This window comes from Pyrus communis, chromosome 1 (assembly GCF_963583255.1).
Source record: "Pyrus communis chromosome 1, drPyrComm1.1, whole genome shotgun sequence".
Taxonomy (NCBI): domain Eukaryota; kingdom Viridiplantae; phylum Streptophyta; class Magnoliopsida; order Rosales; family Rosaceae; genus Pyrus; species Pyrus communis.
The window spans coordinates 7610526-7632011 of NC_084803.1; the positions used below are offsets into that span (position 1 = coordinate 7610526).

Sequence of the window (21486 nt, forward strand, 5' to 3'; positions counted from 1 at the left end):
CAGTGAAGCACAAACAGATAGAACTTTGAAGATGAACTTATTTCGATTCAATAGTCAGGAACTATCAACGGCACTGAGCTGGAACAACCTGTTCTTCCTGAATATCTTGAGTCCTAAGGAACTTCATCTCCGTTTCTAAGGGCATGTTTGGTATTCTATTTAGAAACTTGGACTTGAAAATTTTGATTTGTTCAAAGAACATAGTTCTAACTACAATTCATAAGACTCAAAAATTCATTTCGTATGAGAACTTGAAACTTATTTTTATTGATCACTATCAAATATTCTAAGACAAAAAATGCAGGCTGGGAGGCAACTGTGAATCTTCAAAGCTTGAGAAGAAAAAAAAAAAAACTCAGATTGCCGAACAGCTCAAGTGCCCACTATGCGCACCACCATATCATGACTATAGCAGCAACGATGGAGTCCAATAGGCGAAATTGAACTAATCTCGGGTTGAAGGGCGCTCGTGGCAGATATCGTCCTCTGAAATTTGTTTGAGAGAAAAGGCCGACGAATGGTTCTCATCTAAAAACTATAAATTCTCACATTTTCTGTTTTCAGCAAGTAAAACTTTTTCTTCAGTTAGTTTTTAGTTTTCTTCTTGAAAAAAATATACCAAACAAGAATTCTTCATGATTCTTCATGACCTTTCACATGAACATCAGGATATGGTTCTAGCAAGAAGATTATGAGATGGGAAGGGAGGTGAAGCCGGTCATTGCTTTTGACCTCCGGACGCATGGTGGCGTGGGACCGAAAGTGAGGTAAAACTAGTACCAAAATGCTATTTAACATTAGAGGTGGGCACAGTTCAGTTCGGTGCAGTTTTGAAGTCAAAACCAAAATGAAATCAATCGTTTGCTTCGATTCGGTGTGTTTTCAAAAGTTTACGATTCGATTTTTAAGAAAATATATACAATTTTAAATTTACACATATGTATGTGATGAGTCCATATTATACTATATATTTACCCTAATCTTAGTATTAATTTATTGGTTATTTTGGTAGAATTTTGATACTTTGTTATATATTTTCAATATAGGATATTCGACTTCCTCTGAAGCAAAAAGTGATCAAATGGATGAATTTTGGAATGATTCCAATTGGAAGATGTTCCTGTGCCCTTTCGAGATGATTGTATCAAAATTTCATATTTTTCTACCAAGCTGTTTGACCGTGATGATGAAATTAAGGCTTAGCGTGCAACTTTCCCAGATTGACGTTTCTAGACGTTTTGGATATTTTGGAGGTCAAGATAGCATATTTTGAGGAAGATTCATTCTGAGAATTTGTAGGGGACGTCTTTAGCTTTAAAAATAGATATTTTGGGACTAAATCAGAGTTAATTTGGTTGGTCAAAAGTATGATTGTTTGAGAACTCCAAATTCTAGTTCAATTAGGAAACCTTTTATTTTCTGTTTTATCTGTTTCCTAGTTTTCTTCTAAGACCTTTTCAAGGTAGGATTTTATTTTCTAGTAGTATAAATAAGGCTTATTAGTCATTAGGATTCTCTACACAACATTGGGGGGAGAACGCAATACTTTGGCTTTAGAGAGCCTTGACGATTCAAGTTTATTTTTAACGTGTTTTCTATCCATATTTTTAATAATATTTTGTTTTATGGTTGTTAGTAACTAGTTTCATTTGTTAGGGCGAGGCCACGAGCCTTAGCAAGAATATGTAGTTTCTTTTCAATTTACTTATGATATTATGCATGCAAGTTTTGAATATGCATGTGTAATTCATAAGGGATTAGAATAATTGCGTAGGATTGTTAAGGGGACGGCGGAACCCTAGGCTTTTACAATTTGGTTTTCAAAACGTTTTCTTTTGTTTTCTTTACTTTGTCAATTTATTTAATTGTTTAATTTAAAATTCGTTTTTAATATTATAGGTCATAAAATCAACCTCTTCCAAACTTTGTTTTCAAATAATTAATTAAGAATTAGTTTAAATACAAATTATTCATTCAATCCCTGCGGAAAACAACCTTGCTTGAGCCGTTTATACTACAACTACCTTGTTCTCTTGCAAGTATTTTTAAGTATTTTTATCCCTACTTTTACAGGTGGTAAAACCCCTATCAGTATGCATTATGCAGAAGAATGTCTCATTTCATTCGTCCTAATATGTATTATTCTTTGAGAAATTATCATGGGTCCAAGAATCAATGCATAACTGATGGTGGTTTTGAACTCTATTTCTGTACAGTCCATTGTATGTCCAGCTAATGAATCTTGATCCTTTGTTAATTAGTAATTGCAGGGTACTTATGATGAAGACTTGTACGCGGAGTACTGAACGATGATATAATAAAAAACTAGATGAATGTTCGGGGGCATGCTGCTCATATGATGCCGGTTGTTGCCAGCAACTCAGAGGCTGAACATCAATCTCGACAACATATGCAAGCCATTTTGTCGCAAGATGCTCCTTTCCAAGGTACTGCAAACCTAAGAATCCATTTGAGAAAGAGAAAGGAAAAGTTTCGTGCAGAGTCACACGAATCTTTCAACTCAGACAAGTCGCCAAAAGGCTTTAGTGAATAGGATGAACGATCGACATGTGTTATTATATATATATATATATATATATATATATATATATTTTTTTAGAAATTATCTTGGGGTCCAAGAATGAATATTTAATCAAATGTTTATTAATATTTGCGGTGAAGTTTGGTATTGGTGCGTTTTCAAAAGTTAAAATCGAAACCAAACAGTCTCTTAAACTGTGGTTTGGTTACAGAACCGAAATCGTGTCAAAACTGACAAATCGAATCATTTGGTACGATCCGATTTGGTTTGTGTTTCGTTTACGTTTCCAAAGTGCCCCTACCTAACATTGAGCCGTGCGAATTTGATTATGGGCCTTGTTGGGCCCATAACCAAGGTGGGCCAATAGGGCTACAAGGGCAAAGAGGACAAGATGTTTCTCAATTTTCCACCCAACCGAGTTTAATGTGGGGTGTTTACCAAAAAGTAAAGAGCTTAATGTGGGGTTTTAAAACTTAAAAACACAAATGAATAAGAAATGGATGATCCCTTGTTTGATGAAAAAGTTGGAATTACCCATTTGACCCTTACAATTTCCAATCAGGAATCCTTGTTACATTGATACAACGTTCAAATGACAGGCCAAATTAAGGCGGCATTCCAAACATTAAAATATTGGTCAAGACGTGACACCTTATCTCATTTGTATTGTTGTTACCTGTGAGCATCTAACTCAATTTATCAACAGACGCACTTGTGGATTCTTTTTATCATCCAGTCTTGCCCAATTTTAGTCAATTTTTAAGTAGTACATGCTTGTGGATATTACATTGTTGGGAATATGACTGATATGGAATAATCGGGACGTGATTCTTAAGTTGTTTAGGTCTTTTTTTGTTTTCTTTCTAAAAAGAGGGACAACTGGTGGCAACCCACGGTTATCCACCCCTTTCGAGAGGACAGAAAGGCTCACACAGGCATTTCAGCCTCTTCCTGACCACATGTCTGGCTTCCACACTAGTAGTGGATTTCGAACCCAAGACCTCTAGTTTTTAATTCAAAGGAAGCCTCGCAATTCGTCTTTTACCATTGGGCCACCAGCTCATGGTTAAAATTTTCGGCTTGATACCTTGTAAAACTTAGGGTTGAAACACATTTTCAACACATATGATTCATTTATTTATAGGAAAACTAATGAAAATGGTTTGAAAACTTTGAGTTTTAACGATAAGGACAAAATAAAGGGTAAAGTGAATAGTACTAGGATTGACTTTTTAGTGTAAAAATGTGGTTTTTCATTAAAATGAACAGTATCGAGAGCTTTTCTTTAAAGTTTCTTTTATTTATTGCTTGTGTGACAGGAAAACGGAAATGAAAATGATTCCCATACCTTGCACTCTCATTTCTTGTCAGTATAAAGGATCGTTTGACGGTGTATTTAGAATGGAAAGTTACCTTAGGATAACAACAAACGTTTATGATTGAGTTGGGCATAAAAGATTAAAAATAATTTTAAATTATAAAATCACAATTTGAGCGACTTTTAGAGAAGCACACAACATTTGATTCTTTGAGAAGAAAAAAACTCGCATTTGGAAGAAATTTTTTTTTTATGTGTTTCGAACAAAAGCGTTTTTCCAAAAGTGTTTATAAGCAGAATTGATCTTCCAAACCCTAGAACAGCACAAACAATGCACATATTCACGCTGAAATTGCAGCGAATGCAGAGCAAGGAAAAAATGAGCATTGTCCCAATGCCACTAGAACCACACGTATTATAATGTCCTTGTCCCCCAGTTGGCAGAGTAAGACAGGCTCCCATGTGCTGCTGTGCGTATTGTTTGTTAAAATATGTTGATATCGAAAAACTCTTACGATTTTCGTAATAAGCAAAGGAGTCAACGCGGGAAATGCAACAAAAAACTGAAACTTCTACTAAACTAACCCCAATTAATTAACAATGATTTAACCATAACAACTTTGGACAACGTCGCCTCGTGTCGGAAGCTCAGCGATTCGCGTGATTTGTAGTCATCGACTCATCGAGGTAGAAGGCTGTGATTGTAAACGGAGCAGGACTTATAGTACGAGTATATTATTAGTGTGATATTTCTGTTAATTGCTCTCTTGATAATGTCATACATTTACCTCACAATATAAGTACACTGTTATTGTGACATCTCATGCCGCTATAATGTTCTAGATTTACCTCAGTAACAACATTTTTACACGTTAATTTACCACCAAATGAACTTTTTAACAGCTTCTAACTTATCCAAAGAGAGAGAAGTTTTGGACTCCTATAGACGACAATGTAGCAGAAATAGATTCCACATCTAAACGAGGAAGAAAGAGTCTTGTACTCAAACGTCTAAACAGAAATGCACGTTCAGTTTTTGTCAGCTAAAAGTTTCCAAAACTCAAAAGTCATTAATTGTAGTTCAAATGGAGTTCCAAATCCAAAGCAGATGTTCCAACCAAGAGAAACTGCCCAAAGAAACTCGGTAACTTATGTCATCCGGCATTTTCCAAAAACAGGTCGATAAGTCAATCTCAAATCCTTCGTTCCCTTTCGAGTAAACTGATGAACTAACATGGTTTAGTACGACTCAAATGACGGGGCTGTACGTGTCTTTGAACAATATCCTGACTTGGAGCACCTCAGGTTCCACATAACAGCTTTAAGCTTAAGGTAAGGAACCGAGCAAACCCAGCCGGTGTACAAGAAAGCAATCTGTCTCACAATCTAACTACCAAATGGAGGATTAAACCCATGCAAGCAATTTTCTTGCAGGAAATACCAAAAACTTCTACGGCATAAGACTAACATACCTAGACGGCAAATTTAACCCGTCCTGGTCCATTAAGGGTTGGTGGATCGGATCGCATTGAGAGCACAGAACTGGTCAGTCTTGTAGGTATTAATAAGGTTTAAGATGACTTAGTTTAATTACCGTGTAAATGCGAGATGGCAGCTTGGGGCAAATTTTCTAGCTTTAACCTAACTCACTAACTTATATGCCCACAAGGAATTGGACTTAGTCAAATAACAGCCGAATTGTCATAACTATGGTGAGAAGATAAAGATGACATCTTCAAAATGCATTGACAAACTGTTGTGTGCCGCCGTGAAAATTCTCCTATGCTCCGGTGCACGGCATACACGGAGCAAAGGTATGGTTGGATCTTGGATGTGCGGTGCAGGATCTAACGGCCAAAACCCCGGTGCACGCTATACACTCACAGAGTTGAGTCTTTTTGTCTAACCATTTCAGGAAGAAGTGTCTACTCAAACATGAGTGCAACTCAGAGAAACCAAAATGTGATCAAAGTTATAATGTAATTTTCATCCACAGCGATCCCATTGAGACAGAAAGATAACGAATATGAATAAATAAGGAGTTCCTACACAAATACAAATAAAAAGGGAAAAATTCAGAAACAAAAGACAAGGCAACTGAGATTCTTCCTCTGCTAACATACATGATTTGGCAGCATAAGCAACACTTGCAGAATCTCAAATCCCTTAAACAATACTATATATTGCTAATCATAATAAAACCGAAATCTAGAACAACATACCGGAAACCCGAATTCCTCATCCTCAGGAAGCAGAAGAAAGCCGAATTTCCTCCGCCTCCGAATTTGACCCATTTTACGCTCTTCCACCACCTACATTCCCATTTTGTTTTTATTATCATAATCCAGCTCCAATCAGACAAGTCCCTGGATCAAATTAAAGGGCTCGGAAAAAATCATTTCTGGGATTCATTCCTCTTCCCGATTCCTTCCCCGTCCCTCTCCTCCAAGAGCCTGCTGGCCTCCTCGTCGGGCTGCGCGGCCTTCTTCTGCGCATCCTTGGCCTTCAGAGCCTGCAATTTAGAGTGGTTGTAGTAGGCAACCCCCAAAAACGCGAGGCCGTAGCCGAACAGATTGATCGGGGTCACGGTGTCCTTGATAACGGACCATGAAAAGGCGATCAGAAGCCAATCTTTCACCACTCCGGCAACATTCATCGTCAGCGCCGAGGTCTTTCCGACGAGCAAGAACACGGCAAGATTCAGAGCAAATGCGCAGACAGAATTGGTCCCAAAAATCACGAAATCGAAATGGAAGCTCGAGGAATCGCGCAGAATCGGGTACTCGACGAAGATCCAGGGGACGAAGAGGAAAGCCAGACAGCAAGGAGCCACGTAGTAGAGAGATGTTATGGGGTTGAGGGTAATGCCTTTGGATGTGAGGAGGATCTGGATCAAGACAAGGCGGGTGGCCTCGAATGCGACGGCGCCGAGCTGGAGCATGACGCCCCAGGTGTCGAATCGGGCCTCTCCGTAGGCGGCGATGGCGACGCCGATGGAAATGGAGATCATGTTGACCATGGTGTCAGTCTTGAAGGACTCCTTTTTGAAGGAGACGCCAATGGAGTAGACCGCGACGGGCATGAGGGCCTTGAGCATCTGGATGAAGGAGACGGAGAGGTAGATGTAGGCGGAGTTGGAAAGCCAGAGGGAGAGGGAGTAGAGGGCGCCGATGGGGACGACGGAGGAGAGGTAGAGGTCGCGGGACATGGTGACGGGCTCGACGAGGCGGAAGACGCGGACGAGGAGGAAGGCGAGGGAGGCGCAGAAGGACATGTGGATCATGGTGAGGGAGATGGGGAAGGGCCAGTTGTACATCTTCTTGTCGAGGATGTATTTGTTGTAGACGATGACGGTGAAGGAGAGGAAGATCCAGATGGCGACGTAGGTGTAGGAGAGGAGGATCTTTTTTATCACCCCCTCGCTCAGGGAGCCACCTTTTCCCATTTTGGAGGTGGGTTTTCGCCGGTGGTGGCGGTGGCGGTGGCGGTGGTGGGGGAGAAAGGGAGAGAAGTGAGGAGCAGAAGCAGGAGGAAGAAGTCAGATTCAAAGTGATAGAAGAAGGGAGTGAGAGCTGGATTTTAGTGAGAGAAACGGGGGTAATATAATAATTAAAAAATATTGAATTTGGGACCGTATCTGGTGTGGAAGTTCCATTTTTTATTTGGTGTGGGAGGGGAGGTGGTATTTAGGAGATCCTGGATCTAAGACTAGAGATCAATAGATCCGGACCATTGAAATTTAATTAAACGGTTATAATTATTATAATTTTTAGAGAGCTCCATATTTGTAACTGTTAAATCAAATTTCAATGATCCCGATCTATTGATCCCTAGGCTCAGATCTAGAGAGGACCTGTGTCCGTGGTATTTATTTAGGCTTTTGCAGGAACAGTCTGCATTTTTGTGCAATTATGCATTTGATTTTGAGGTAGTCACGATTTTTTTGGATTTGGATTTAATTTGTACTTTTATCGTGGGATGGGAGGGAGGGTGTGGGGATGACAACTTTGAAACGTATATATTACTGTCGGGCTTGCATTAACTTAAAAGATTATAGTGCTAATGCTTGTGGGATTTTCTGTTCATATATTATTGTCACGTATTCATTAAAAATATGTCTAACAGTCTAGTTAAATGCGAGATTTTCATTGTTTTAACTAAAAATGCAGAAAAATAAACTCTGACAGGCTAGCTAATTGACTACCAATCTTAACTATGTGAATAATAATTAGCCAAATTTAGTTAGGAGGAGACTGTTAAATTTTTGCTAAACATTAGACTATAAGATTGTATTGTTTGTAGGCTTGAGAAGAAAAAAAAAAGTTTGGGTTGTTAAGTTTAGAAAAATAATATTAAAATATTTTAACTTAAACTAAAATAGTTAGTATTGTTTGATGCGATGACTAGCCATATTAATATTTGGGTCATGTGTTAGGTACAAAAACAAAAATTTAACTAGTATTGTTGGAGATATTCTAACTAAACATTAGATATTACCATAAAAAATAAAAATATAACTAACATAAGATATTATATTTGTTTTTAGTGATGAATCTTGTGATAAATACAAAATGAAACAAGAAAATATACATTTACCATGCCAATAATAGTTCCCTTAAAAATATACACATTTAATACTATAATATGATGAAATTTTTCTTCACTTGTAAATAAGATGTCTCAAACTGAAATTCCATAAATAGCATAATCGATAAAAATTTCATTCACATTTTAGTGCAAATATATCGCTATATAAAATAAAATAAAAAAAGCAAAGTAAAATCACATAGTACTACAATTTAGTAATATTACTTTATATTTATAGAAAGGTCTTATGATTGAATCTTGTAAATCAGAGTTTGGTACTAATTTATCCACACTATCTCTTGATGTAAATATATAAATTTGAAAGAAAAAATCAACAGAAAATATAAAAACGTCACGATCAAAATTTCTCGTGCACACAATTAAATGCCTTCCCAAAAATAAAAAAACAAACAGCGGCGAGTGTGTGGAATGAATGATGAATTGAATTGAAATGTGAGTTTCAAGTCCGAAAGAAAGGGAGCATAGATTCTGATTCAAGGAAGTTGCTTTACGCGACCTTGTATTTTGTAAGTCGTTTGAATCCTCACGTGGGCTGCACCACGTGACCTCAGTATTCGGTATTCCTATTCAATTCAATACAAAACCGCAACGTTTTTCTATAATTTGGGTCTGTGGGCTTTCGGGTACGGGGGCCTTCTTTTTCATTTTTTTTTCTTTTTTCCTCTTCATCAGGGTTGTTGTCGGTGAGAAATTTCCAAATAAGGGGAGTATGCCGTATTGGGAGGGTTCATTGCATTTCTTCTTCCACCTGGCCCACATAAAATAATCATTGCATTTTTTGTTTACATTAAAATGAAATCACATTATTTTAGCATGAGAATAAAATTTATAACAGACATATTTGAACTACATTATCATATCTGATTTATTGTGAAGTCTAGTCCATTCCTACATCTTTTAATGTAGATAGCATGTGTCACAAAAAAATTGAAATTACAACAAGACCCGTGCGGATCCTAAAACCATACATATCAAATGTTAGCATGAGAATAGTACTAAAAGGAACATTGTTAAACCAAATACAAAAATGATTGTAAATATGTTCCAAATTTACTAATCGATCAACGGTAATATTTGTCTCCCTGTATATATGATTAATAGAAAATGAGGAATTTGATAAAGAATATCTCATATGTCTTCTTAAATAGTCTTGGTTCTCCTGGGTATTCGAATTTGATGTTGAATTACTAATTTCCCTAATGGCTAGTTGCCCACCAAAACCCTTGTTCTTTCCCCAATTATTTCATTTGAAAACTAGAAGTGGATTTTGACATGTAACCAATTTGTGATGCGGAACGATCCCAAGTGCTTCTTGGGTGTCAAGTTCTTGTCAAATTAGGATTAATAGTCAGGCAAATATGTGTGAATTATTTGTGTTTTTTCTCTGAGCATTGTTTTCTGATATAGTTCATTAATTCTAATAAAACAACTATTGAATAAAATAGCTTAATGCAGAAGCACTTTTTAAAATGCTGAGCTGCTAGGCTGTTGAACGTGTTATATCACTTACTGTAAAGTTATATAAACCTAGCGCACTATGCATCGATGAATAAACTACTTGTAAAGGTTTATAAGAGGTTGAATTATTCATCATATTTGTCAATGAGTTTTATGGTGGAACTTCAATTTTCTTCATCATATCATAGCAGGTTAGTCCACGTGTGAAGCTCAACGGTCACACGTGCTCCACGTCACCCAATTTGTGTTGTCCGCACTTTTGGCTTGAACACACATGTGATGGGGTGTGTTAGAAGTGAAGGTAAAAAGAGTTCAATATTAATGAAAGGATAAACCTTATACAGGTTTATAAAAGGTTAAAATATTCTCTATATTGCTAATTAGCTTATAACTATTGCGTTTTTATAAGTTTTTAGGGTAGAGATTTTCATAGAAACAACGTGAAATAATAGCAAGGCCTTTTCTAATTAAGAATCTTAATTATGGATTAAAGACTTAATTATCAAGATTTTGGAGTTAGCACTGTTATTTACACTAATATTGTTCAACTTAACCACTTGCACAACCTAACAAATGATAGAGTTGTCAAGTTTCCAATATAGAAATTGGTGCCTTCTCGAGACAAATATGAAACTGACCGGTCAGCCAGCACTCAAAGTCTCAAACTGTCAAACAAGTCCAAAATTTTGGACAAATGAACGTGAAGTCTACGTTTGGACAAATGAAAGTGAAGGCTACGCCAAGAAAGTTGCAGAGCTTAATTAATTATTGCTTTGGAAATGTGTGTTAGGAGACAAGAATCCTTTGCAAAGAATGTAACTTCATGAAGTGTCAATTATCTTAGAAGTAAAATTTTTATTCCGTTCATATTTAGAAAAGAAATGGTAGTATCCTTGGGTTAGAATTTTGGGTTACAAGTTAAATATGGTAACGTATGAGGAGTTGTTAGCTTAGACTCGTAACGATTGGGAAGATGTGAATATGTGAGAAGAAATTACACTTTATATGATTAAATTTTTAGAGTGCTAATAACAATTATGAAGATGTAAAAGAAATGTCTTACATTAGAAAGTTTAAAAAATAATATTATAATTGCTTAATTGATTTTTATAAAATAGCTCAAAGCTAATCAAATTACCGTACTTTGTTGTTCTCTATTATCATTCTTGTGTTTACTAACAATCAATGATTAGAAATAAATGAGTGATTCTCATTCATCTGTTTACTAACACCAAAAGAATGATAAAAATAATGCATCTAATCTCATTCCTTCTCATGGTAAGTAAACATTAAGAGCATCTCCAACATGTGCGACTTGGTTTGGGTCATTCGGCCCCCATATTTGTTTGTGCGGGTTCTGAACAAGGACAAACTACCTTGCCCACCTAGTTAGTTCTTTTGTTGGTTGTAAGGGATGGCGTGGTCTTGCTTCATGCCCTTCAATCTCCCTTAAGCCATCTCTAACCGAGCCGACCAAAGGTCTATCGGCCAAAACATAGCCCATTTTGACACAAAACTCATCTCTAATGGAGGGCTGGGCCTAAAAAATTTGGGACCCACTAGGCCAAAAATATAACCAGAGGGCCAGAGGGCTGGGCAAACATAGCCAGTCAGCCAACCCTGAAAGTTGGGGCTAGTTGACGTCATATAGCCTTTTTTTTAAGACAAAATTAAAAAATTCTAACTTTTTCCAATAAATACCTAAGTCATTTCCACATCATTTTCTCACATCCTTTTTACCTTTCCATACTATTTTACCTCAATGTCTATGTTGTTAACATGCAAGTAAAATTAAAATATTTAATAACATGAAAATTAAAACAACATTTAGCGATAAGTAGCCCTCAAAATATGTCCGGAAACCTTATTTTAATATGGAAGTTTAATTGAATAAACCGACAAAATTAAAGAACAAACTTGAAATAATAAATTATTGAGGGGGCTAAAAAATAGCCCCCTTTGGTTGGAGATTGTGTATAGATATGACATAACACTGTTCATTAAAAAAAAAAATTTCTTGCAAGGCTATAATCTGGATGGAGGCCCTTCAAGAAATTATTTTTTAATGAACAGTGCCAGGCCATATTTATATACTACATCCAACCGAGCGAGCCGAATGGTCATAGGCCAAAACATAATATGTTTTGACACAAAACCCATCTCCAACCGAATAGGGCTATTTTTTAGCCCCCTCAATAATTTATTATTTTAAACTTGTTCTTTAATTTATTAGTTAATTGAATTAAATTACCATTTTAAAATAAGGTAAGATAGTATGAAATGATGAAAAGGATGTGAGAAATGACTTAGGTATTTATACAAAAAAAATTAGAATTTTTTTTTTAAATTTCGTCTGAAAAAAAATAATTCAAATTCCAACGGCTACATGACGTGACATCAGCTAGCTGGTGTCAGGATGACGTCATGTTACCGTTGGACTAGATTGGGTCTACCCAAATCGGGATGGCTGGTCAGCTTTCTTTGGCTAGCCTGCAAGCCTTGTGGTTGATTTATGGCCTAATGGGTCCCGCAAGCCTTTTGGCCCAACCCTCGGTTGGAGACGACTTTTGTGTCAAAACGGGCTATGTTTTGACCTATGGCCCTTTGGCGGCTCGGTTGGAGATGGCCTTACTTCCAATTATTTTCCTATGTATTTGCTTGCCCTTAGTGGCTTTCTCGTTCTATTGGCTTCAGCCCTGGCAATGAAATATTCCAAATTATTAAAAAAAAAAGCATCTCCAACAGATAATTTGTTAACCCACATGACAATTTGAAAATTAATTTTTTTTTTATCACAATTTTGCTCCGCATATAAAAAATTTACTAAGTTTTAATAAATTAATACTCTTATTAAATATTAAATTAAGATTCTAAGGGACCATGAGAGAGCAGAGCGTTTCGTCCTATCATAGTTGCAAATCTGTTTATTATCGCGACTGTCGTTATATTCAACAAAGTTGAAACTTCTAAAAATAAAAACCCTAATAAACTTAAAAATAAAAAGAATAAAGACCCAACAGAAATTACTTTTGTTTTTAGACATCGCTGTAACTCAGCAAGTAATATGACTTTATAATAGTAAATAATTTTTTGGGTGTAGAAGAATAGAAGTTAAAAAGTTCGCTACGTGGACGAGAGATTATGATAGGGCCCCTCCACAGACAAAGTGGCCTCCCTTCCCCACAATTGCGACCTCCCAGTTTTTTATTTTTTATTTTTTGAGATTTAAATTAAATATTAAAAAATCAAGAAACAAAAATAATGCAGAACAACGAAAATCATTTCCATGTTTCTTTGACCAGAAAACCCGTAAAGTTGTGTTTAGGTGGTCGTTCACCTTTTTCGAAAGATGTTTCAGTTTTCTTGGCCTTTGCTTTTGTCACCACAATCATTTTTCATGTACTCGTTGTTTCTTTTTTCCTTAGATTTGGTAACTTTTTTTGAAAAGAAGCTTATGAGGAGGGTCCAGTTGGATGGACAAGGAACTTAAAAACACAAACCAAAGTATAAACTTTACTTAATATTGTCACAAAGTTTCATGTAAGGTTGGGAAAAAAAAATTGTTCAATTTCTCATGTGCGTATATCTAGAATTGTAACATATTTACTTATCATGAATGAGAGATATAGGGAGTTAGAAAACTTAAGAGTAACGGAATGAATGAGAATCATATTATTTATTACTCCTAGTTTATTTCATTTCTGGTTTTGAAAGCATGGAATTACTGATTTTAGACCATCTCCAATGGTTTGGCTAAAAGTCAAATTTTTTAATCCGAAAAATTTAGCTTTTTGCCCAAAAACAGCTTTTTTACTCCAACCATTCTACCCTAAAATTTTAGCCCGGGATTATTAAAGAATGAATTTAGGCTTTTTTTTTTGTTAAATTAATTTTTTTTAAAAAATAAATATGTAGACTATCGTAAATTAATTTTATGAACATTTTAATTTAAAAAAATTTAAATTCCGATAAATATTGGGTAGAGTTCACCCCGATTTCTGGGCTAAATTTCGGGGAGAATTTGGCATTGGTTTAGCATTTAGCTCAAAATTTTCCCTTGGGTTGGAGTGTGTTTGGGGGGAAATTTTGGGGGGTAATTTGGCTTTTAGCCCATCATTGGAGTTGGTCTTAGGGTAGGTTTAGTAAAATTGGGTTTTCTAATGATTTTTCAATATTCAAGTGTTGAACTAATCAATTTTAAAAAATGGTGAGTCAATAAAGTTGAAATCCGAGTGATGTGATGGGTTTACAAGAGTGTCAATTCTGTTTCACAATCAAGATTTAGTTTTTCATCATTTAAATTAGTTGCCAAATTATTATTTAGATGTTAGTTGAAGAAAGTCGAAAGTTGGAATAAATTAGTCTTCTTAAACCATCTCCAACCGAAGGGTCTAGAACGCCAGAGGGCCGAAAAACGCTTGAAAATTGTCTCCAACCGAGAGCTAAGTCAAAGGCCTCGTGGGCCTCATTGGACAAACAAGGGCCAAAGGGCCAACCGGCTAGCCCAAATGAGCCAGTTAGCCAGCCCCGGGCTGGGCCATAAATTTGAGCATTTCTGTCGGATATAACCGATAGGAAGGCTAGGCCAAATTTCAAATGCAACGGCTAGCCGACGCCAGTTATCGTTGGATTCTTTTTTTATTATTATTATTTTGGGCCAAATTTTTATTTTTTATTTTTTTTAAATTTCTCATTTTTTTCCTATAAATACTTGAACCATTGATTCACCATTCTTCACAAATTTTTCACCATTCCTACACTATTTCAATTCTCATATTTTCTTACCTCTTTCAAAAATATTCCCTTCAACTCTTTCAATAATTTTCAAATGGCCTCATTTGCAATAAAAGGTAGGGCTTGGACCCGAAAAGAAGATGAAGCTCTTTGCAGGGCTTATAGATGAGTGTCGGAAGATAGTATGAGGTGGAGTTCTCAAACAAGTGAAGGTGTTTGGACACGAGTGTCCAAAAATTACTTAGAGTTCTACGAAGGCACCACTCCACTGAATATCCGAAACCATGAGAGTTGTTCTTCAAGATGGAAGAAACATCTTCACCCAAGTTTGAACAAATGGCATCAAGCACTGTTAGCAGCCGCAAGTAGACATGAAAGCGGTGCATACTGTTACGACGAAGTAAGTATTTTCACAATTTATTTTAAATATTTAATTATATTACATTTAATTTCATGAATTACTTTCCTTTAATTTTTGTAAATATATTTAATTTCATAAATTAATTTTCTTTAATTTTTGTAATTATATTTTTTAGGTACGCCAAACGGAGGAATTGTATATGAAGGGCAGCTCGAAACCCTTTCAGTTTCACGGTTGTTGGGAAATTTGTAAAGGGTGGGTGTTATTTGAAGATCCACCTCAACATAGAGTAGGTCCTACGCCGGTGTTCGGAACTATATCCTTAGCTGTAGATATAGATGAAGATGGATCTCCTACCATTCAACAAACAAGGGTAGAAAATCTGTCTTCGGGTGAAGGTTCCATACCTAGGGCTATGGGACGAAATAAGGCCCAAAGGTTGAAGGAAAAGGGCAAGGCAAATGATGATTATGCTACTCTACATGAAGTGGCAGGCTTTGTTGCGATTAATGGCGGAGCAAAATGCCATTGCCGCAGAAGAAAGGAACCGTAGGCATGAAGAACGGGCCAAACAAATACAAGAAGAGATGGATGATAAGAATATGGAAAGGAACACTTTGAATTACACTTCATTGAGTAAGGCCTATTTTGATAGGGAAAAAAAAAGATATTATGACCCGATGGCAGTTGTTTACCTCTGACTACACTCTTACAATGGCGGATGATGAAGATGATGTTGATTATGGATATTAAATTTAAGTTGTAGTTTTAAAATATAAGTTAATATTGTTTTTAAATATAAGTTGTTTTGAAATTTAAGTTGTTGTAGTTTTTAAATTTAAATAATAAATTATGTTTTGCACTATGACCTTTTGGCCCTCAGTTGGAGATGGAAGCAAATATGGCCATGTACTGTTCATTAAAAATATTAATATCTTGGAGGGCCAAATGGCTAAAACGAACTCTCTATTGGAGATAGCCTTAGTTCTTATAGACTCTATCCTCTTTTTTTTTTTTTTTGGTGAAAATAGACTATCCTTTTTGGGCAAGTAAATATGTTATATTACTAGGGCGAGCCATACTGCGATTTACGTATTATCTCTAGGAGATGCGGTTCTCATATGTAATAAAAAAAAGGCCTTATTTATAAGCACCAAGCGTTTGTAGTCCAACGGTTAGGATAATTGCCTTCCAAGCAATAGACCCGGGTTCGACTCCCGGCAAACGCATTTTTGCATTATTACGTGGGCAAAATCTTCCAGTTTTCATTAGCTATAAGCGATTGTTGCTCTATTATCTTCAATTTTTAATTTATATTATTACGTAGGCAAAATAATTCTCTTTTCTTGTCAAAAAGAGAAACAAATAAAACAAAAAATAATCTACCACGGCTGGAAGTTGAACCAAGATTTTACAAATTTTCCAGTTTTAATTTGCTACAACGAATTCTTATTCCATTATCTTCAATTATTTACATTATTACGTAGGCAAAGTAGTTTTCTTTTTCTGTTCAAAAATAATTTTTCGTTGCTGGGAGTCAAACCTAGGTTAGACAAATTTTCCAGTTTTAATTTGCTACAACGGATTATTGCATCTTCAATTATTTAATTTACATTATTACGTAGGCAAGTAGTTTTCTTTTTTTTTTTGTTAAAAAGATAAGCGAATGTTTTCTTTTTCTGTAAAAAAGATAAGCAAATAAAACAAAAAATAATTTTTGCTGCTGGGAAGTGAACCCAAATTAGACAAATTTTCCAATTTTCATATGCTACAACGAATTGTTGTTTTATTATCTTCGATTACTTTATTTATATGATTACGTCGGCAAAATAGTTTTTTTTTTTTTTATAAATTATTTAATTTATAGTATTGCATAGGCAAAATATTTTTCTTTTTTTCCATCTTAAATTATTTAATTTATAGTATTGCATAGGCAAAATAATTTTCTTTGTTTTGTCAAAAAGATAAACAAATAAAACAAAAAATAATTTTCCACTACTAGGAGTTGAACCCAGATTGGACAAATTTTCCAATTTTCATTTGCTACAACGGATTGTTGTTCTATCATCTTCAATTTTTTCATTTATATTATTATGTAGGCAAAGTAGATTTTTTTCTGTCAAAAAGATGAACAAAAAAATAATTTTCTTTGTTTTGTCAAAAAGATAAACAAATAAAACAAAAAATAATTTTCCACTACTAGGAGTTGAACCCAGATTGGACAAATTTTCCAATTTTCATTTGCTACAACGGATTGTTGTTCTATCATCTTCAATTTTTTTCATTTATATTATTATGTAGGCAAAGTAGATTTTTTTCTGTCAAAAAGATGAACAAAAAAATAATTTTCTGCTGCTGAGAGTCAGACCCAGGTTAGACTATTTTTTTTTCAATTTTAATTTGCTACAACGGATTGTTTTTCTAATATGTTCATTTATTTTGTTTATATTATTACGTAGGTAAGCTACTTTACTTTTTCTGTCAAAAAGATAAACAAATAAAACAAAAAATAATTTTCCGCTGCTGGGAAGGGAGGAAGTGGTGGTGGGGAAAATAGTGGGTGGGCAAGCTAAATTAGGATGCGGGACATGGAAAGAACAGAGAGGAAATCTGAGGTGGAGATGGAGGGAAGGGGAGACCGATCGAGTTGCACAAGGAGAGAGAGAACAAAAAGGAAAATGAAAGTGGGGGAGAGATGAAAAGCGAAAAAAACCACCACAGAGTGTCGAATAGCCATCACATAGGCAGCCACCACAAAAAAGGATGGAAGAGCCATCACAAAGAAGGATGGAGGAGGTGCCGCCCCTTAGGGTGGCGGGAGAGGCGAACAACTGATCAAAATAGGGTTGTGCGAAAGTGAGTTGTAGAGAGAAGGAGGAGCACTCACACCATTACATAAGCCGATCGAATAACTCAAAATATATAAACAAATCAACTGTTCAAAGCTAGCAAGAATCCGCTGTAGCAAATTAAAACTGGATTATTTGATTGAAGCCAAGGTGGGCTCCCGGCAGCGGAAAATTCTTTTTTCATCTTGCTTGAGTAGTTATTCTCTCGTGTGTTTCGAAAGAAGACTTCTCCTTACCTCTAAATTGGCGGCGAAATCAATCAGTTTAAAGATGAAAATATATGGTATTATTATTTTGTTAATTCATATTACATCACATTTTCGTGAGGAGAAAAAGTATGTACTTCACCAAAGAATTTACAAAATTTACTAGAAAGAATAGCTTAAAAAAAAAAAAAAAAAAAACTAATTTTGCTGAAAATTGGTCATGAGGCAATGCATGAAGCATTTCTAGAGCCAAATTCAGTCGTTGGAGCAGAAGAAGATACTGATAAATAAACTGCACTCGGCCTTGGCCTCGTATCCTGCAATTCGAATAGCTTCTCATTAGGGTTCATAAGAATTTGCACCACCTTCCGTATCTTTGGTCTTAGCATGGAATATGTGTGCAAGCATGCAAGCCCTACAATCAATGTCCTCTTTACTTGTTCCTCCTCATATTTTCCGTCCAATGTTTGGTCCACGCAATCAAGCAACGCATTTTTCGCATACAAATTCCAAACGTGTTCTACTAAACTGTGATCGTCCATGAACCCTTTTGATCTTCTCCCACATACCACTTCTAGCACCACCATTCCAAAGCTATAGACATCTGATTCTGGGGTAGCTTTCGCAGATAACCCTAGTACTTCCGGGGCTATGTACGCGGGAGTTCCTGCCAAAGGGATTGTAATTGATGAGTCTTGGAACATTAGTCTCGCTAGCCCGAAATCGCCTAGATGAGCATTGAAATTGGAGTCCAACATCACATTATTTGGTTTAATGTCTCTGTGCACCACAGGGTTGCCACACTCTTCGTGGAGGTAGAGTAATGCTGATGCCAATCCTGTTAAGATCTTGTACCTTGTTTTCCAATCAAGGTAGGGTTTTCCAATGTATTGATCAAGGCTTCCATTAGGCATGTATTCGTAGACCAGGAAACGATGGTCGTATTCGTGACACCAGCCTTGGAGTTGCACTATGTTCTTGTGCCTTAAGCGCCCAATGGTGCATATTTCTGCTAAGTACTCCCTTTCACCTGTTTTGGATTTTGAACATACAATTGTCTCAGTAAACAGAAATCAAAAGAAACTATTAGGAAAATAATTGCAGTATCTGAACAAAAAAGAAAATGATGCATTGATTATATTTTTGTACCATATTGTGTGTAACATTTGTGACATATGTGTGATATGAAATGTAGTACAAGAATGTGGTCTAAACAGTTGTCATGTAATTCTTTTCTTTCCGGTAAATTAGAAAGCAATGCAACTAGAACAAACCTTTTTTGGAGGTTGCTGAAATCTTCTTGACAGCAACAGTTTTAGGAGGATGTGATGAGAGGATGCCTTTGTAAACAACTCCAAATGCACCTGCACCCAGCAGATTTTCCTTGCTGAAGTTCTGAGTGGCAACTAAAAGCTGTTTGTAAGTGAACATTTCCGGGGTATTTGCAGCTGTTCTTGACTGGCTTTCTATGTCCTCTCCATCCCTATGATTTCTCTTCACAACTTTCAAAATCAAAGGGTAAGTGCAGGCTATCAAAATTGCCACACCCAAGAAAATAGGAAGATCAACAGCCCATATGTTCTTAATATTATTGTGATGATCTTTGTCAGCAGGCCCTAAGGGTATTCCTGGTAACTCCACTGATGTGAAAACCCAATCAAGGACTTGATGGGTCTCTTGGAGGGTCCCACTGGAGGCGGTGAAGCCAACATAAACTGATCTTGGGACAACTTTAGACATGTCAATTGATTGGTTGAGGATGCTGATCAGTGTTGCTGGAATGTCAGTGTACCCAGCAGAAACTTGGAGGATCTGACTCCAAGCATCATAGCCAATTGTGAATCTGATGTCTCTTCCACTCTTGAGGTCAATTCCTGTGGTGTTGAGACTCTTTGCCACAACTGGGTTCATTACGCTTGTTGTGTCAATGGCAATGTGGTTCCCATCTGGATCATCAAATTCTTGATTCATGAAAGTATCTAGCTCAATGGCCATTTGTTTAACCACCCCACCTAATTTTTAGACAACATCAATCAAGTATGTAAAAAAAGTGTACATGTATATGCATAATACGCGCGCGTACACACTTACACGTATTCTACAATACCAGAGTTTTTAAATTTGGTAAATTCTATATTTCTAATCATGAGATGTAGTTGTAGTAAACCACATTATATGACATGTCAAGAGTTCATTATAACTGGTCTTGATAATAGACAAAACAAGTAAATTTTACATTTAGTGTGAAACTAATGAACTAGTAAATGTTGTCCAACTAGCATTAGTTTAAAAAAATTACGCGTGCCTTCCAAATCAAGAAATAAAACTTTAATAGGAAATATAACTAACCTTGAGTTGATCTATCAAGGAGTCCAAGCAACGAGCCATAGCTATCAGTTGGAGAAGGACTAGTGTCCTGTGCAAAAACAAATGCCATTCCGTCTCCAGATCCAGTTGTGTTTGGAAAGGCAGAAATCCTAACAGTAAAGGTGGTGGAGATAAACGCCGGCCAGGCAATCACCGGGAGGTGATACAAAACCCTTCCAACCTTATACAATTGTGAGGAAGAAGATGAACTACTTGAATTGGCTTCTTGTGGCTCTGGTATGAGGTTCAAATATCCATTATTTGCAGTCACCGAGCCCATGCATATTAGGTCACCATTGTTACAGCTTTGAGGAGTGAAGGTGGGGAAGGAGAAAGTTGTATGTGTTTGATCGTTCATGGAGTACACAAAGGCTTGGCTGCCGCTGAGAAAGGTAGAGAAGAAAAGAAAAAACATGGTTAACTGTAAATTGGAGGGAGCCATAGAGGCTTTGACTTAAAATTGGGTGGTTGCTCGTATATGCATATTATATATAGGGAAATAAAGTTTTTGTTATTTTAATATGGATTCCTACTGCTACTGAATTTTATGTTGTTTTTAGTTAATGGTTTTTTTTTATTTCTAGTTTTGTGACAGGGGAACTTTGAATGGAGTTTTGGGTAATAACCCATTAAAATATTCCTTTGTTTGTATATAGATTTATTTAATCCTATTTGTACATGGTTTTTCCAAATCCTATTTTAAATGTTTTTATTACAAACGGATATTGTTAACCTTTTTATTTGTACCTTCCCGATTATCTACTTAACTCTCATGTCCTTCTTATAATGTTACTTGATCATAACTGTCTACTTTGTCAAATTATTCTTTAAAAATCAACTAAATAGAAATAGTTTTATTTTTTATGGTTCGTTTAAAAGTGTTTTTAAAATAACGTTTTTTGTGAAATTGATTTTGAATTTCAAAAGACGTTAAGTGCTTTTTGAAATAAATATCAAATATGTGATTTTTGCATAAAACACTTCAAATACTTTTTCAATATCTAATATTGGATTTTTTTATAAGAATTGGTTTAAAAAATATT

General features: G+C 35.9%; 2 protein-coding genes and 1 non-coding gene across 3 annotated transcripts; 1 reads left to right on the top strand and 2 right to left on the bottom strand.

Moving 5' to 3' along the window:
* Nucleotides 1–5868: 5868 nt before the first annotated feature.
* Nucleotides 5869–7415, bottom strand: LOC137732527 (probable sugar phosphate/phosphate translocator At5g25400). Its single transcript, XM_068471850.1, has one exon. The coding sequence runs from the start codon at nt 7303–7305 to the stop codon at nt 6256–6258; it is 1050 nt and encodes a 349-aa protein (XP_068327951.1). The 5' UTR covers nt 7306–7415; the 3' UTR covers nt 5869–6255.
* An 8763-nt stretch (nt 7416–16178) lies between these two features.
* TRNAG-UCC (transfer RNA glycine (anticodon UCC)) lies at nt 16179–16250 on the top strand. Its single transcript has one exon. It is a non-coding gene; the product is annotated as a tRNA-Gly (tRNA).
* Nucleotides 16251–18294: 2044 nt separating this feature from the next.
* LOC137734215 (probable L-type lectin-domain containing receptor kinase S.5) lies at nt 18295–20723 on the bottom strand. The gene is made up of 3 exons (XM_068473537.1): nt 20426–20723; nt 19351–20088; nt 18295–19106 (listed from the first exon to the last, which is right to left on the bottom strand). Exons 1-3 carry the CDS (start codon nt 20721–20723, stop codon nt 18295–18297), a joined length of 1848 nt encoding a protein of 615 aa, XP_068329638.1.
* Between the last annotated feature and the right edge of the window lie 763 nt (nt 20724–21486).

Bases quoted from the DNA above. Each gene is read 5' to 3' on its own strand.
- LOC137732527 (XM_068471850.1), bottom strand. From the start codon at position 7,305: ATGGGAAAAGGTGGCTCCCTGAGCGAGGGGGTGATAAAAAAGATCCTC.
- LOC137734215 (XM_068473537.1), bottom strand. From the start codon at position 20,723: ATGGGCTCGGTGACTGCAAATAATGGATATTTGAACCTCATACCAGAG. The intron at 20,089-20,425 runs GTTAGTTATATT...TCTAAAAATTAG, and splicing joins CCTTGATAGATCAACTCAAG to GTGGGGTGGTTAAACAAATG. The intron at 19,107-19,350 runs GTTTGTTCTAGT...AATCCAAAACAG, and splicing joins TTCAGCAACCTCCAAAAAAG to GTGAAAGGGAGTACTTAGCA.